The sequence below is a fragment of the Canis lupus genome, chromosome X (genome assembly GCF_048164855.1).
Source record: "Canis lupus baileyi chromosome X, mCanLup2.hap1, whole genome shotgun sequence".
NCBI lineage: Eukaryota > Metazoa > Chordata > Mammalia > Carnivora > Canidae > Canis > Canis lupus.
This window is the reverse complement of record NC_132876.1, coordinates 83,339,768-83,357,386: the sequence shown is the minus strand read 5'-3', so window position 1 is coordinate 83,357,386 and position 17,619 is coordinate 83,339,768. Positions and strand designations below refer to the sequence as shown.

Here is a 17,619-nt window from a genome sequence, read left to right as displayed (position 1 = left end):
ACACACACCATTTCATTCAAGCAGATGGCCGCACAAAGCCACGTGCACACAAAGCTGTTCACAAATCAAGTCAGAAGAAATGTTCAGGGAGCGCATATACAGGTGCACAGACAGGAAAAGCTGGGGTGCAGAGAGGACACTTATTATCATTACAAAGAGGAAATCCAGAAAATACATCTCAAACTGCATGAGGAGGAAACAAAGGAACCAGATAGGACACAGTGGCCCCAAGAGAAACACCCATAGGGCACGCACAAAGGAGCTCACCACAGCCAGACACAAACGTGGCATCAGAGAAGAAAGACACACATACACAGGAGACACATGTATATGGGCAAGACACATAAACACACTTAGCACCCATAAGCAGTATAAAGGAGACACACAAATACCCAAGGAACATATACACCCAACCCCATATAGATGATTTGCACAAGCAGACAGCAGTGAAGCACAAGTAGTGAAGCACACGTAGTTTTCACAAGTGAAACATGTGAGTCCACAAGCAGTCATAGACACAAGATACAACCAGGCAAGTTACATAGCAAGATGTGGGTGGAGCTCCCATACGTATGTTTATGGCTGAGAACATGTACAGGCAGAGGATATTCAAATACACACACACACACACACACACACACACACTCCCCTCGTCTATCCCAGCCTATTCTAGTGTCTCTCTCCTCTCATATTCCTCCTCCCCCACCCCCAGAGCCATACACATCTGTGCTACAGGCTGGCCAGGGAAAGAGACACCTGTCGGCAGAGGCCTTGGCCTACATGGCCATGGTATGTGTGTTGGGAGGAGGCAGGGGAGAGGTGTCTAGGGACGTGTCTAGATTTCAAGAAAAGTCGAAGCATCTGGCCAAAGAACTAGTGTACCTTGGACAAAAAAACAGATGCCCCCACCCACCACATCCCAGCAGCAACTTCCTGCCCTGATCATCCCCCTGCCCTCCCAGGGCCTTCCCCAGCCCTCCAACATTGCCCAGTGCAGGGCCACCAGGCACACAGCAGGTGCTAGATAAATGCCGCTTATCAAGTGTCATATTATCATCATTTTTACTTTTATTTCTGCCAAGCGACTTCTTCTAGAAGAGGGATGGGCCTGCATCCAGCCCCGCGCCTCATAGCTTAGCTAAGTTTCAGGGCAAATGGCAAGTGTTCAACATATGCTGGTAGGAGGAAAAACAAAGGGAAAGTAAAATCTGGCTGCGGAGGGAGGGCAGCTTGCTTTAGAAGGAACAGATGTCTTTAAAGCTTGACCGAGGCCTTGAGTCTGTGCCAGGGATAAGAATGCTTTGTTAGTTCATTGAAGTAAGGTCATCTCTTGGGGTCATTTAAGGCTTTTGTTGGTTCAGTTAAAGCAGACCCTTTTGCGACATTTGGGATTCCGATAGAGTCTATTAAAAGTCGATTTGGGTTCCTGTCGGTTCTTATAAGCAGATCCCTGCTTTTCATTAAAACAGGTCACTACTCAGCAGCCTTCAGGGGAGGGAGCCACGGAGCAAAGCAGTTAACAGCATGAGCTTTCCCAGCTCTGCCACTTACTAGCTGTGTGGCCTGGAGTAAGTTCTGAAGCCTCGGGGTCTCAGCCGCACCCCACCCCCAGCATAATAGCATCGAAGTCTTAGGGCCCCTGGGAAGACTGAATGAATTAATACAGGTAAAGCACTTAGAACAATGCCTGACACACAGTAATTGCTCAATAACATATTTGTGAAAGGAATTAATGAATTCTTCTCTGCCTGTGAAAGCAACCCCCCACTGGGCTGCATTTAGGATTCTAATCTCTCCTTTCAGGCAGGCTCCCCACAGAGACACTCTTCCGTCCCTCAAAGCAGCCCCTGGGCAGCAAGGCTTTTAGAGTCAGTGTCTGGTCCCCTGCACCTGGACACCCCCCCACCCCACCCCCCGTCTTTCCCTCCTCCGGTAAGATGCCCTCCACGGTACAGAGCTGGCCTGGCAGCTCCCCGCTCCTTGACCTCTTCAGGAGGCTGAGGGGAGGACACTTTTACACTCAGTGGGGTGCCGGGTGGGAGCTGCAGGCCGACACCCTACTTCGGGAAAAGCCTGGGGAGTTCAGAGCCTGGATCCTGTCCCCCAATTCCCCCAGCCCTGCTGGAGGAAGCAAGTTGCTTTGCAAAAAATTAAACATCCTCTTTGTGAGAGGCAAGAAAACAGGACGTGGGAAGCATCCCACAGGGTGAACATGGGCCCCCAATGCTTGGCACCCCCTCCTCTCTGTGGAGCAGTGGCCAGGTGGCTTGAACCCTTGCTTTCTCACACTTGCTCACCTCCACAGGGGAGCCGTGTTCCCACCGCCCCCACAAGGCCCTGGAGCGCTGCTGACCAGCTCTTGCTTCCTCCCTGGCTCTTGGGAACTCCTCCGGGAAGGGCTTCTCGTCCTTGTCTCTGCTCATCTGTCTACACCTCCCAGGGTGCCCCCCACTCCACATGAATGCAGAACACACCACTGAGGAAAGAATAAAGGAACAAAGCAACAAAAGGGTGGGTTCAACAAACATCTATTGAACACCATCTGTGTGCCTGGCCCTGTTCTAGGGCTGGGAGGCAGCAGCAAACAAGATAGAACAAAATTCCTGCCTAGCGAAGCTCATATTTCTAGGGAATGATGAATCAATTGTTGACTTCTTTGAATACTCACCAAACTTGTTATCACTTCAGGGTCTTTGCACTTGCGGCTGGCTGCTGGTGCCTGGAATGCTCTTCCTCTAAATATTCCTCAGATGCATTTCCCTTTAGGTCTCAGCTCAAATGCCACCTCCTCAGAGAAGTCTTCCGTGACTATGCTGTCTAAAAGAGCAACTCAACCCCTCTGTTACTCTCCATCCCTTTCACCCTACTTTGTTATTCTTCATTCCTTTTTATCACCACCTGACATCACATTGTATATTTACCCCTATAAGATGTTTAATTTAGTACAATGACTAGAGTAAGTAAATGTATATGGATACCAATATATTTATATATATCAGCATATACATTTAAATATATGCATAAGATGATATGTGTATTTTATATATATACTATACAAAATACATAAATACATAAATTATACAGTTTCTTATATTTACATGTAATAGTATATTTATATTTATTTCTTACAAATATATAACCTATACACTAGTGAGTGAATATTATACATCACTATATTTCTTTACAATCACATACATATTAAGCAGCATATATGTTTATACACCTAATGTAGTATACAGCCTCCCTATATATCTATAAACTGGGGATGATTACAGTAACTACTTCATATAGTTGTCATTTGGATTAAAATGAGTTCCAGGAAAGAATCCAGCAGTGCACTGGAGCCAAGTTTGCAGACAGCTTTTTCAATTTTCAGGAATATCGCGACAGAGTTGTTAAGCAGTTATTATTTAAAATGAAATAATATAAACTTACAATTAAATAAATGAGATTATTTATTATTTAGAAAGTGATACTCAAAACTCGTCACTTCCTGACTATTTTACTACATTTCACTATTCTCTATGCTTTGGAGGTCTATTTGAACTGTATGGTAGAAATATTACACTAATGCATCTCTTCCGAATTTTGTTCCGTGACTACACGTCAGTAATTTAAAATCTGACAAGATAATAGTATGGAAAACTGGCAAATGTGAGAAATCGGGGCTTTCTCCCTCCCCGCCCCCAGCCCAAAGAGCTCTTTAGTCATTTACCAGCACACCACTGAGAGCACTTGGAATAGATGCTTGACATATGGTAAATGCTTTAATGCTTCCATTACTATATTTGCTTGTGCACCGGGTCGCGATGCAGTTTTTAGTGGGTTGAAGTTAAAAACGTTTGAGGAACACAGAATCACAAAAGGACACTGTGCTGAACTACGCCTATTTAAATCCTCCCGATAACTCTGTGAAGCTATATGACTCATTAGCCCTATTTCACAGAGGGAGAAACTGAAGTTCTGAAAGGTACAACTCAAGTGGGTTCGAATTTGGCCACAGACCGGCTTCCGCGCTCTAGCGCACTTAATTAACGCACTTTCCTTTTTTTAAGATTTTTCTGTTTATTTATTCATGAGAGACACAGAGAGGGGGAGAGAGAGAGAGGCAGAGGAAGAAGCAGTCTCCATGCAGGTAGCCCGACGTGGGACTCGATCCCGGGTTTCCAGGGCCACGACCTGGGCCGAAGGCGGCGCTAAACCGCTGAGCCACCCAGGTGTCCCCAAAAGTACTTTCCTAACAGGTTCTAGGACTCTAGCTCTAATTTCACTTCGCAACACGGCTAAAACGAACGGATTCCGTCGTGCGCGTTGCATCTTGGGAAATGTAGTCCCCGGTGAACACGCTGGTCCGAAATAGGAGGGGCGGGGAGTGAAACGATCTTAGCCTTGGAACAAAGGAAGGGTCGGTTCTTGCGCCTCGCGGTATTTCAGCCGCACAGTGCGCGACTTCAGCCACTCGGCTCGGCCCCGTTGCATGCTGGGAACAGCAGTCCATGAGACCAACTACGTCGACACAAGATGACGGGGCTCACGTTGTACGTTCAGGTCGGGTTCGCGCCTAGCGGAGCCTTCGCGTTCCAAGATGACAGGCTCGCCACGCTGCGGGAGTCCGTAGGCATGCGCGACAGGCATTTGGACTAAGAACACAAACTGAAGCCTTAGGATTTCTGGCGAGTCCGCGCTCTCGCCGAGTCTCGGGCTATTCACGGACCAGTCTCCTCGTCCCCCTTCTCCCCACTCTGAAAGCTAAGGTAGGCCCTGGGGGAGCGGAGGACGTGGGTCCAGGCCGAGATGGCTGTGGCACGCCTGCGCTGTCCCGCTGGCGAGGGAAGGAGGGAAGTTCGCCTTCCGTGCTGCAGCCGCATAGTCTGGGTGGCTGGTGCCGATTGGGCTGCAGGCGCCAAGGTTTGTCTGTAGAAGATAACCGCTGTGCGGGGTGGACTGGGAGGCTGGAGGGCGCAGGGGTCCAGGTATTGGAGGAACTTCCTTGAATGGGGTCTGGTGGTCCCAATGGGGACGTGGGCTTTGAGGCAATGATGCGAGACCGAGAGCGTGGCCAGAGGACTGTTAGTGGGGCAGGTAGGTGAGTCGCAGGAAAGTACTGGGGGTCTGATGGGCATTGTTAGCGTGGAATCGATGGGGGCTAATAGGAGTGCTTTAGTCAACATGTTCATGGGGGCCAGGGGTGTGTTCATTGATGAAAGAAGGGGTGGTAGAGTGGGCAGGTAGAAAGAAGATAACAGGAGGTGGATGGGGGTATGATCCCTGAGGGACTGCTGAGGTATGTTAAACAAGTTAATAAATAAAGAGCGATGGGACAGTAGTAAGCCAAACAATAATGGTGAAGCTATGGAGGGAATAATAGAGGCCAGTGGGAGTCGTGATCAAGGAGCCAATGGGGGCAGTGATCACAGAAAAGTGAATGGGAGGGAGAAGGTGTGTTGTAGTCAAAAGGTTTGGGTGATGTAGCATGATAATTGAGGAATTGATGGGAACAGGGTGAACAAAGAGAGGGTAATAGTAAGCTGCTGGGGTGTGATCAAGTGATTATTGAGGGGGCAAGGTGGACATTGAGGGAGAATGGGGAACTGATGTTTGATCATAGGGGTTAACATGTGTGATAATTAAAGGATTACAAGGGCTAATGGTGAGATCTATGAAGGATCAGTTGGAGGGCTGATTAAGAGCATAATAGGAAGCTTAAATAGGCCAGGATTTTCTACATATTCATGGAGATTGATAAGGATGAAGTAATAAAGGAGTTACTGGGGGCCTAATCATTTATTAATGGGGAATGGGGTAGGGAGAGATTAAGGGAGTGAGGAGTACAATAAAGTAGTATTAGGATAATGGGAATAAAAGCAAGGGATTTATAGTGGGCTGATAGAGGTGTATGAATTTAGAGGCCATGAAGACAGCTGGGGAGATAGATGGTCAGTGAGATGTTAATGGGGATGAGGTGAGTGGAGATGCATTCAAAGTCAGTGTTACAGGGCTTGATGTGTGGAGTATGGGGGGCAGCAGTGGGAGGTCAACGGGGTCGGTAATGGGTCATCTATTAGTATTGGGTTTGGGGATCTGTGAGGTGAGTGGAGGAGTCTGTGGAGTGAGCAGGGTGGGTTCTGTGGGGGTGAGCAGTGAATCCTTAGAGTTCAGTGATGGAGTCCCTCGGGCCTTGTGAGGTCAGTGGGGTTAGGGACTGGGCTCTACTTTTCTCATCTTCTGAGTGAGCTGTCATGGGGTTCATGGGGGCGGTTGTGTGGTTCTTATTGCCCTGAAGACATAGATGGTAGCCCACTCACCCAGTTACTGATACAGTGCAGCATGAGCTTACTGTTGGCAGGTCCCTGGGCAAACAGCGTGTGAGATGGGACGGACATCGAAGGACAAGCGGGATGTCTACTACCGCCTGGCCAAGGAGAATGGCTGGCGTGCCCGCAGTGCCTTCAAGCTGCTACAACTTGACGAGGAATTCCATCTCTTCCAAGGTCCCCACCTGGTGGGCGAGTTACTGGGGAATGGGGTGGGCAAAGGAAATAGAAAAGTGGGCCATGCCTGCAGAGCTTCCTATGGTAGGTGGGCTGACTGGGAGGGTCTATGGGGCAGGGGCCAGGCAGGAAGAGGGGCAGGTACTTGAAAGGAGTTGGGCATGGATAGATGTGGGTGGAGAGGGGTGAACTTTGCAGGGCTCGGGGTTGGAGAGGTGGCTGCAACTGACCATTACACCTTCCTGTGTGTGCTCAGGCGTGACACGGGCAGTTGACCTGTGCGCAGCCCCAGGCAGCTGGAGCCAGGTGCTGAGTCAGAAAATTGGGTGAGTGTGGAGTCCCAGATGGGGCAGCCAGGAGGGTAGGCCAGGTCAGGGATGAGCCAAGAGTAAAAACTGGGCTGACATGGGTCATGTTGTCCACAGGGGCCAGGGTTCCGGCCATGTGGTGGCTGTGGACCTTCAGGCTATGGCTCCGTTACCAGGTGTGTTACAGATCCAAGGGGACATCACCCAGGTAAGAGTATTGCTGGGGGTATTGGAGTGTATCCTGGGCCAGAGCCCCTCTAACCTGGCAGCTACGCAAAGTGGAAGAGAAAGAGAGAGTAACCAAGAGAACCTGAGAGAGTGTAACAGTGGAGAAACAGAGCCAGCAGGTCATCATCGCAGAGACAGCTAAAAATGATGGGACTGGGTCCTCAGAGATGGAGCCCAGTCTTAGACCAGCAAAGCCTGAGGTTTGGCTGACCCAAGGTTGCTGGCTAGGACCATGGGCAGGTGGTGTTAGAGGGCTGCAGACAGGGGGGCCTGGGACCACTTTTCTTCCCTCTCTTCCATAGCTGTCCACTGCCAAGGAGATCATCCAGCACTTTGAGGGCTGCCCAGCGGACCTAGTGGTGTGTGACGGGGCTCCTGATGGTAAACAGCAGGGGTTGGGAGACCAGGCGGGGCCCTGTGTGTGTCCTTCTCTGTGGCTCCCACATCTGTTGGCTTCTTTCTTTCTCTCTCTTTTTTTAGAGAGGTGGGGGCAGAGGGAAAGGGAGAATCATAAGCAGGCTCCATGCCCAGTGTAGGACATGGGGCTCAGTCTCACAACCTTGAGATCATGACCTGAGCTGAAATTGAGAGTCGGACACTGAACCAACTGAGCCTCCCAAGCACCCTCTGTTGGCTTCTTTCACCACTTCAGCTACTCCCTGCCTTCCCTCTGCTTTCAGCTGTCCCCCCACATCTAGCAATTTCTCCCTACCCCTGCTTCCTCAATCTCTGCTTCTGTCTCCTCCATCTCTACACCCTATTGTTTTGGTTTTGGCTGCAATCCACCCTTCCCTTTGCCCATCTCTCATATGCAACTGTTTCTATTGTGCTGATCATTCCTGTTTTTCAGTCAGCTGTTCATTCAGTGCACATTTATTGAGCATTTATTATATGTCGGGCACTGTGCTACATGTGGGGAAGACATTTGTGTATAAAATTCTTTTTTTTAAAAGATTTTATTTATTTATTCATGAGAGACACAGAGAGAGAGGCAGAGACATAGGCAGAGGGAGAAGCAGGCTCCATGCAGGGAGCCCGATGTGGGACTTGATCCTGGGACTCCAGGATCACGCCCTGAGCCAAAGGCAGATGCTCAACCACTGAGCCACCCAGGCGTCCCTGTGAATAAAATTCTTATGTGACCTCATAGACCTAATATTCTAGTGGGAGCAGAGGGAAAAGAAACAAATGATGGAGTCACATAGTATGTGAAGAGATAATAGGTACCATGAGGAAAGTCAATGGAAAGGAGGGGACAGGGAGTACCTGTTGGAATTTTAAGTAAAGTGGACGGAAAGGCCCCCAGGACTTTAACACAAAGACCTAACAGAGGTGAGGGGAGTAGTCCAGGGGCATATATGGAGAAAGAACAGTCCAAGTAGAGGGACCAGCCAGTGCAAAGGCCCCAAGGTGGAGGATGTTTGGCATATGCGAGGGCCTGTGAGGATCATAGTGGTTAGGGACGCCTGGGTGGCTCAGCGGTTGAGCATCTGCTTTCGGCTCAGGGCATGATCCCAGAGTCCTGGGATAGAGTCCCACATCAGGCTCCCTGCATGGAGCCTGCTTCTCCTCTCTCTTCCTGTGTCTCTGCATCTCTCTCTGTCTCTCATTAATAAATAAATATTTTTTTAAAAAAAGGATCAGAATTGTTAGATTAGAGGGAGTGAGGGGGAAAGTGGTAGCAGGGGAGGTCAGAGAGACAGGGTGGGGGAAGGTCCTTGTGTGGGGTCCTCGTGGGCCCCAGTGAGCATTGTGGCTTTTTCCTTGAGATGAGAACTCAGAAAAAAAACATGAGACGGTTGTGAGCAGAGGAGGGCCATGCCTGGCTCAGCTTATGACCGGACCCCTCTGGCTGCTCTGAGCAGTGTGAGGGGGCAAGGGTGGGAGTAGGAGGCGACTGCAGTAGCCCAGGTGGACAGTGTAGCCCAGAGTGGTGGTGGCAGAGATGAGAGGATCAATCCAGCAGATCTTCTGCAAGTACAGCCAACAGGACTTGCTAACGCTTCAACATGGATGTGAGGAGAGAACAGAGTATGTCAAGGTTACTGAGGTTTTTGGCCTAGAACAGCTGGAAAGATCAGATGGAATGGGAAAAGTGGGGTAAGGAGAGAGGTTTGAGCAGAAAGGTCAGGAGTCTGGTCTTGGACATGCTGAGTCTGAGATGTCCAGTCTGATCTGTGAGTCAGGTGCTCAGAGGAGCAGTCTGGGTTGGAGGTAAGAAATAATAATAATGATACTTGTATATAAGGTGGTTTGGAAAATTAGAATGAGTTCCTAAGGGTTCAGAGCCCAGAACACGCATCCAGTTGGCAGGTGGTAATTTGCGTGCAGAACCTCAGTAGGAGGAGAGCCTGGGAAATGGTTGTAGCATCCTGACCTGTCTGGGATGAGGAGATAGCCAGAACCGGCTGGCCCTCCTAACACTGTTCTTCTTGCTGCAGTAACTGGCCTCCATGATGTTGATGAATATATGCAGGCCCAGCTCCTCCTAGCCGTGAGTAACCTTGGCCACCCCTGCCTCAGTTTGGACCCCTCATGCCTGTCTCCACCTCAGCCTTAGCCATTTGTCCTGCCCACAGGCTCTGAATATTGCTACACATGTCTTGAAGCCAGGGGGATGCTTTGTAGCCAAGGTGAGCATTGGAGGACCTGGTGAGGGCAAAATAAGGGTCCTCCAGGGCCGCCCTTGTGCCTTCATCCCCTGTCTCCTCGCCCTACAGATCTTCCGAGGCCGGGATGTGACCCTGATCTACAGCCAGCTGCGAGTCTTCTTCTCTAATGTGCTCTGTGCTAAGCCCAGGAGCAGCCGCAACTCCAGCATAGGTCAGTGGGGTGCAACGGACAGGCAGGCAGACACGAATCTTGGGGATGCATCTTGTGTGGGGTGGAGGTAGCAGTCACCCCTCGCTCTACCTTCCACCCACAGAGGCCTTCGCTGTCTGTCAGGGTTATGACCCCCCTGAAGGCTTCCTTCCAGACCTGACCAAACCCCTGCTGGACCATTCGTACGGTGAGAGCCAGAGTTCTGGGCCCCCTCCCTGGGGAGACTCTACCCCCTTATGGAATGTATGTCTTAGGAGGGCCCTCAGCCCCACCCCTGTATGGATGTTTTGTCCCAGGAGGATCTTCATCCCAGTCTTCTCATGGTTACTCTTGGGTCCCAAGTCCTGCCCCAGTGGAGATTACGCCCACCTAAGTTTCTAGCCTAAGAAGACTGGGTCACGCACCCAGGTGGATACTCCACCCCTGCATGGGAATTTGGCCTCGAGAGAGTCTTTAGCCTGGTCCCTAGAGGGAAAAGGCACAGAGCCTGCTCTTAAGGTGAACACACTTGAGTGAGACAGGGTTCAGGCAGCTTATGGTAGAATGGCAGGTGAACATAAGGCGCAGTGTGAGAAGAGCAGGAGAGGGGGATGCTCTAGAACAGGTGATCTTGGAGGGGCTCCCTGAGGAGGTGATCTGAACAAAATGAAGGATTTCTGGTGGAGGAGTGTGAGAGTAGCTGGTAGGTACATAGGAAGGATTCTGTACCCTTGCTGTAGAAGGAGTCCCAACTGGTCCCAGGCATCCCAGTCCTGTCCTGTCTTATTTCTCCCTGCTTGTCAGATCCAGATTTCAACCAATTAGATGGTCCCACTCGCATCATTGTGCCATTTGTGACCTGTGGAGACCTGAGCTCCTATGATTCAGACCGCAGTTACCCACTGGACGTGAGTGCCCAACCAATAGTAGGCAGGGGATGGCGGGGTAGAGGGGCTCTCCTGGGTTCTCATATCCTCACCATCTTCCCCCAATGTGTCCCTGCAGCTAGAGGACGGCTCAGAATATAAGTACACTCCACCCACGCAGCCCCCCATCTCGCCACCGTACCAGGAGGCCTGCACGTTGAAGAAGAAGGGGCGGCTGGCCAAGGAGCTCCGCCCCCAGGACTGCCCCATCAGCACAGTGGACACGCTGTCCCAGCCCCTGGCGGCCCCACAGCGCCACACCCTGCTGGCCCCTGAGGTCCGGAAACCTGTGGCCCAGGGCCCTCTGTGCCCTTTCTCTGAGCCCACAGTGAGCCCCTCTTAGTGTACCTCTCTCTGTCCCCAAATGGCGTGGTTCTGGGGCAGGGTAGAATGCTCATCCCTGCCTCCCAGCAACTATAAAAAGTTGATGGGTAAAACCAAGTGTAATGAATGGAAAAGCTTGGCAAGTACCTGAGTCATTTTTCTTTTTCTTGGGTAGGTGGAAGACAGTGAAATGAATTGTTCGCCTTAATACACTCAGGTAAATTTGCCTTTTTAGCTAATAGTTTGAGTGAAGAGCACCTTTAAGAAAAAAACTCAGGAAAATTTCACCTTTGAAATGTTTATATCAACTGATAAGATTTCAGTCAGCCCACCTTTACTAAGTACCTGATGTCACATGCCAAGAACTGCTTTCAGTGTTTTAGGTATGGAGGCATTCAGCAAACTGTTTCTTTTTTTTTTTAATTAATTAATTTATTTATTTATGATAGTCACACACACAGAGAGAGAGAGAGAGAGAGGCAGAGACATAGGCAGAGGGAGAAGCAGGCTCCATGCACCGGGAGCCCGATGTGGGATTCGATCCCGGGTCTCCAGGATTGCGCCCTGCACCAAAGGCAGGCGCCAAACCGCTGCGCCACCCAGGGATCCCAGCAAACTGTTTCTTAACCACACGCTGTGTGCCAGGCATTGTTCTAGTTTGGGAGATAAAGCAGGGAACAGAACAGGCAAATATTCTGGTGCTGGTGGAGCTTCCAGATTGGGAAAGGGGTAATAAAAACAGCTTATGAATGCAGGAGTTTCTACACACGGCATACACATAGATACATTATATATGCATACTTGTACACATACACATTTCTAGCTTTCATTTCAGTATATATAGCTTAAATTATACTGTAGATATAAAGGTATATTTATATATATATCATATATATATGTAAAGGTAATAAGGGATATAAAAATTTTTTTAAAGATTTTATTTATTTATTCATGAGAGACACACAGAGAGGCAGGCTCCATGCGGGGAGCCTGATGTGGGACTTGATCCCGGGTCTCCAGGATCACACCCTGAGCTGAAGGCAGATGCTTAATTGCTGAGCCACCCAGGCATCCCAAGAATTATTTTTAATAAAGTAAGGTAAACAGAATCAGGAATTTCAGGGGTGGCAGTTTTTCAGTTTTTAAATGGGTTATCATGGAAGGGCTTACTGAGGTAATGTTTGAGCCAAGACCTAAAGGAGGTGAGGGAGGGAATGCATGTGTTCATCTAGGGGAAGAATGTTCCACGGAGAGAGAGTAGCAAATGCAAAGATCCTGAGGTAGAACTATGGCTGGTGTGTAAGGGAGTAGCGAGGGGCCAGTTCTGCTCCTAAGAAATAAGTACCAGAATTCTTCACTGGCACTATTTGTACCCTCAGGCTAGATATAGCCCAAACATCTATTAACTGCAGAGTGGATCATTAAATCATGGTATATTCACAGTGGGGAATTACACAGCAATGAGAATGAACATACTACAATTATGAAAACACCTTGTCAGTCCTTAAACTGAACCTATATAAAACATGTAAGTGTGTATTTTTCTGTATGTTACAGTTCACAATAGAAGTGGTAGGGGGGAAGGTCAAAAAAATGTTAGTACTGGGGCACCTGGGTGGCTCTGTCAGTTGGGCATCTGCCTTGGGCTCAGGATGATCCCGGGGTCCTAGAATCAAGCCCCACAATCAGGCTTCCTGCTCAAGGCGGAGGCTGCTTCTCACTTTGCCTCTCCCTCTGCTTGTGCTCTCTCTCTGCCTGTCAAATAAATAAATAAAATTTTTTTAAGTTTTTAAAAATTTTTTATTTATTCATGAGAGACACAGAAAGAGAGGCAGAGACGCAGGCAGAGAGAGAAGAAGCAGGTTCCATGAAAGAAGCCTGATATGGGACTCAATCCTGGGACTCCAGGATCACGCCCTGGGCCGAAGGCAGACACTCAACTGCTGAGCCACCCAGGGGTCCCAAGTACTGACATTTCTTTAAAGATTTTATTTATTGGGATGCCTGTCTTCAGCTTAGGGCATGATCCCAGGTCTGGGAATTGAATCCTACATCAGGTTCCCTGTGGGGAACCTGCTCCCTCTGCCATTGTCTCTGCCTGTGTGTGTGTGTGTGTTTCTCATGAATAAATAAATAAAATCTTTAAAAAGAAATGTTAGTAGTTGAGTGAAAAATAATTATGGGAGAATGTATGTTTAAAATTTTCTCTGTCCCTGATTTTAGGTAGCTGGCAGTCTACTACAACCCAGAAGCTGTTTGGCGACAGGAAAACGAAAGAACTTACATTGATGAACTCATTTTCAAATATCTCATCAACGGGTCCTGAACATTCAAGCCCTGAATGGTAACCCACAACAACTAGCAGGAGCCCAGCAAGGAAAGCAACAGCACAGTATGCCTGTCTACACCACAGAGGGGATTTTTGAGCGAGGCCTTGCCTCCTTTCTAAATCTTTCCAGAGGTGTCCTGATTATTTCTAGAGTTTACCCCCAAAGTAGGGGTTCTTCACCGTATAGAAATCAGGGGTATCTGTGAACCTGATGGAGGAAAATCTTACATCTTTATTTTCACTAATATAACTGAAATTTCACTAATATAACTAAAATTTAGCTTTACTCCCCAATAGGAATACTGGCAACAAATCACAATAGTAAAAGCAGTGCCTGTTACCTTTTACCTTCCCACCAATACAAATTAGTTACTTTTTATGTTCCATTACAGTTTTTGCAGGCATCTTAAGATGCTGTTCACGTTTGGCACTACTTTGACTTATAGAAGATCTTATAATTTGATGTACTAATAAAAAAGTCCATATATTACTGTATGCCAGTGTTGTTTCATTTTAATATATATAGTAATATTTGTTCTCATTAACATAAGACATAAATTTAAAGTATACAACCTAATTCAATGTATACTTATTGCAGAATGATTACAGTAAGTTAATATGCATCACCTCACAGAAATTTTTTCCTGTGATAGGAACTTTTAAGATCTCTCTCTCTTCTCTCTTTTTTTAAGATTTTATTTTATTTATTCATGGGAGACACAGAGAGAGAGGCAGAGACATAGTCAGAGGGAGAAGCAGGCCCCCTTGTAGGGAACCTGATGCGGGACTTGATCCGGGGACTCCAGGATCATGCTCTGAGCTGAAGGCAGACACTCAAATGCTGAGCCACCCAAGTGTCCCAAGATCTCTCTCTTTTCTAAATATTTTATTTAGCCATTTGAGAGAGAAAGAGTGCAGGGGTGAGGAGGGGGAGAGAGATAAGAGCAGGCTCCCTGCTGAGCAGGGAGCCCGACACAGTGCTCGATCCCGACACAGTGCTCGATCCCGGGACCACGCCAAGACCACAACCCAAGCCAAAGACAAGCCCATCTGACTGAGATACTCAGGCATCCCCAAGATCTACTCTCTTAGAACCTTTCAAATATATGATCTGGATAATCATAGTCACTATCCAGTACCTTACAGCCCTAAACTTATAACTTGAAGTTTGTACCTTTTGACCACCTTCACCCATTTGACCCCTGCCTCTGGCAACCATCGATTTATTGTCTGTTTCTAGGAGTTTGGGCTTTTTTAGATTACACATACAAGATCTTCACTTCATAGTATTTGTCTTTCTCTAACTTATTGCACTTAGCACAATGGACTTGAGGTCCATCTGTCTCACAAATGGCAGGATTTCCTTTCCATGGCCAAGTAATCTTCTATTGTATATATAAATACATATACCACACTTTATCCATTCATCTGTCGACAGACAAGTAGTTTTTTCTCATATCTCTGCAACAAGAACCCCTATAAGCGATGTCAGAAAGTCTGCCTTGACTGCAGTGCTGAATTTCTACAAGTTAGCCAACAGGAGCTGCCAAGCTCACCAGCTACACAGGCAGAACTAGTTTCTGTAGCTTACACCTGTGTCTAGAAACACATTCTCTTTTTTTTTTTTTTTTTTTTTGGTTAGAAACACATTCTCTGTGTACACCTCAATTTGGTGACCTCAGGACCACCCACATCCCAGTTGGTGACCCTAGATGTCTCTGTCCTTGACGGTGTGAACCTGGGCATGTCCATACTGAGTCTATAACGCTGGATGTTGGGGATGGGGCACACTACACAATGTCAAACCAGGAGTCTTCTCACCCAAGCAGTGTGATTCTGGAAATGTATAACAGAAGTATCTGCGCAAAAGCCTACATGGCCATGGCATATCTGTACCTATTACCATGTAAATTCAAAGTGTCCACACTAGAGGCTGAGGCCCCAGGAGTAGCCAACTAAATCTCCAGGAGTATAAACACACCAGCCCTTGAGACCCAGCAAATACCCACATATCAGGTTTTGTGTCCATAATCGCATCCAACCCCATCTGTATGATATCTGGCATATACACACAAGTCCCTGTGATGGGAATAATTTCCAATCCCCAGACTGTGTGACCCAGCAGTGTCCCAAGCCCTGAATGTGTGGCCCAGGAAGGGCCAGCCTAACTCAGTTTCAGTCTCCCAACTTTGGGAGCACCCTGTCTGGCTCTGAGTTTGGATACCATACCCTTGCAACTCCACATCCCTCCATGTGACCCCTGAATTTTCCACACCCAAGTCAATTTGTCTACAGAGGCATGTGTATCCCATACCATGTGTCCCCAGTTGAGCATTTACCATAGTCTGAGTGACCCCTTGTGTGTCCTTAGGAGCACACCCCTCATCTGTGTTACCACAGAATTGTTCACACCCTAGTCCATCACCATAGGCCCAGTCGTTGTCCCCTGGGAGTGATCCTTCTTCAGACTTTGAAATGCCAGAAGTGTCCACACCAAGTCTGTGTAATCCCAGGAGGGCCCACAGCCAGCCTGTTTCTCCAGAAGTCTCCACACAATAGCTTGTCTGTGTAAACCCAGGATGATCAACTTTCTACGTGACCATGGGAGAAGCCACAACCCGGTCTTTGTGTCCTCAGGGTGGCATACCCTTAGCCACCCTGATTCCTGGGGTTTTTACACCTTAGGCTATGTGATCAAATAAGTCTCCATGCCCCAAGCTCTGACCACCAGGGAGTCACTCCCTAGTCGCAACTCTAAAGGGCTTTCCACACCTCAATCTCTGTGGCCCCAAGTCCATTCACTACATTGCCTGCGTGGCCATGGGAGTTTCCACTTCCCAGTCTGGGTGACCCTAAGAGCAGCCAAACTCTTGTCTGTATGATCCCAAGAGTGTCTATATCCCAAAGACTGTGAGCAGGGGAGTGTCTGCACTTCAGTACAAACACTTTCTCTTCCTTCTCTTCCTTGTCTCTGGGACCACAGATGAGTCCTGGCTGTGTCCACATCCCAGTGTCTGACTACAGAAACGTCCAGAGCCCAGCCCATGAGGATGTGTCCCACGATCAATGTGAGTCCAGAAGTGGCATCAGCCCAGTCATTGTGACCACAGGAGTTTCCATATCACAGTCGGGGGCACCATGAGCTCATGTGTGGCAAACTGTGGTCACAGAGGTGTCCATACTCCAGTCTACGGGACTCCACACATGTCCACGGCTCAGTCTGTGATGTTCTGGGAGTGGTTTACACCAGTCCAGCCACTTCAGGAGTGTCCATTCCCCAGTCTCCATAACCTGTGAGTGTCCACACCTCCATCTTTGTGACAGAAGCAATGTCCAATTCCAACTCCGTTGTCCAAACCCCACCGTGTTGTCTATACCCCAGCCTGTATGGCCTCTCAAGGGTGTAGTCCCATCAGTAAGACCACAGTAGTAGGAAACTCCTGTGCCTGGGAGGCCTGGTAGGTCCATACTCCAGTCTGGGTAACCCAGGGAGGACATTCCCACATCTGTGTGACCAAATAAGTCTCCACACCCCCGTATCTGTGACTCCAGGGTAGACAGTTTCCCATTCCATGTGAAAAGAAGAGTACCCACGCCAAATTCTGTGTGACCACAAGGGTGCCCATTCCCCATCTGTGTGTCTCGAGAGGCATCTTTGTTCCAGTTGGTGCGATTCCAGCAGAGTCGACACCACAAGCCATGTGTGATCACAAGGGTGTCCGTGGCCAAGCCTATGATAACCCAGGAATATCTGTGCCACAGCCACATGACCACAGTAGCATCTACCTCCCAGTTTATGCACCTTCAGTGATGTCCTTGTCCTACTATGTGATCCTAGGCATGTCCAGACCCCAGAATTTGTGACTGAGAGTGTCCCAAAATTGAGCCTATGTAAAACCAGAAGATACCAGATCATAGTCCGTGTGGCCCAAGGTGTTCATGCCCCAAACAAGATGATCCAAGAGGTGTCCAAACTCCGGTCTGTGTGACCCCAATGTTGTCTACATGCCAGTCTGTGTGACACCAAAAGTCCCCACATACCAATCCATAAGGCTCTAAGAAAACACATCTGTGATACTTCAAGAGTGGCCACACCTCATTCCATGTGACCTCAACCATGTCCACATCCCAGTCTGTGTGACCCCTAAAGCCTCTACATCCTACATCCTCTACCCCAGAAGTGTTCCAAAGCAATCTATGTGATCCTGGGC

The 17,619-nt window shown here is 48.4% G+C and overlaps 1 protein-coding gene across 17 annotated transcripts; it reads left to right on the top strand.

Moving 5' to 3' along the window:
• The first annotated feature begins 4,478 nt into the window (after positions 1-4,478).
• Positions 4,479-13,903, top strand: FTSJ1 (FtsJ RNA 2'-O-methyltransferase 1). 17 transcript variants are annotated; one of them, XM_072818098.1, is made up of 13 exons: positions 4,479-4,754; positions 6,347-6,491; positions 6,748-6,817; positions 6,917-7,007; positions 7,330-7,408; positions 9,469-9,521; positions 9,607-9,660; positions 9,748-9,850; positions 9,954-10,037; positions 10,634-10,737; positions 10,835-11,032; positions 11,255-11,296; positions 13,303-13,903. In XM_072818098.1, exons 2-12 carry the CDS (start codon positions 6,371-6,373, stop codon positions 11,285-11,287), a joined length of 990 nt encoding a protein of 329 aa, XP_072674199.1. In that variant the 5' UTR covers positions 4,479-4,754; positions 6,347-6,370; the 3' UTR covers positions 11,288-11,296; positions 13,303-13,903. The 17 variants fall into 17 exon arrangements, with proteins under 17 accessions (XP_072674199.1, XP_072674201.1, XP_072674197.1 ...); XM_072818100.1 differs by having other exon boundaries at positions 4,492-4,754; positions 10,640-10,737; XM_072818096.1 differs by having other exon boundaries at positions 4,492-4,754; positions 10,640-10,737; positions 10,835-11,083.
• The last annotated feature ends 3,716 nt before the right edge of the window (positions 13,904-17,619 follow it).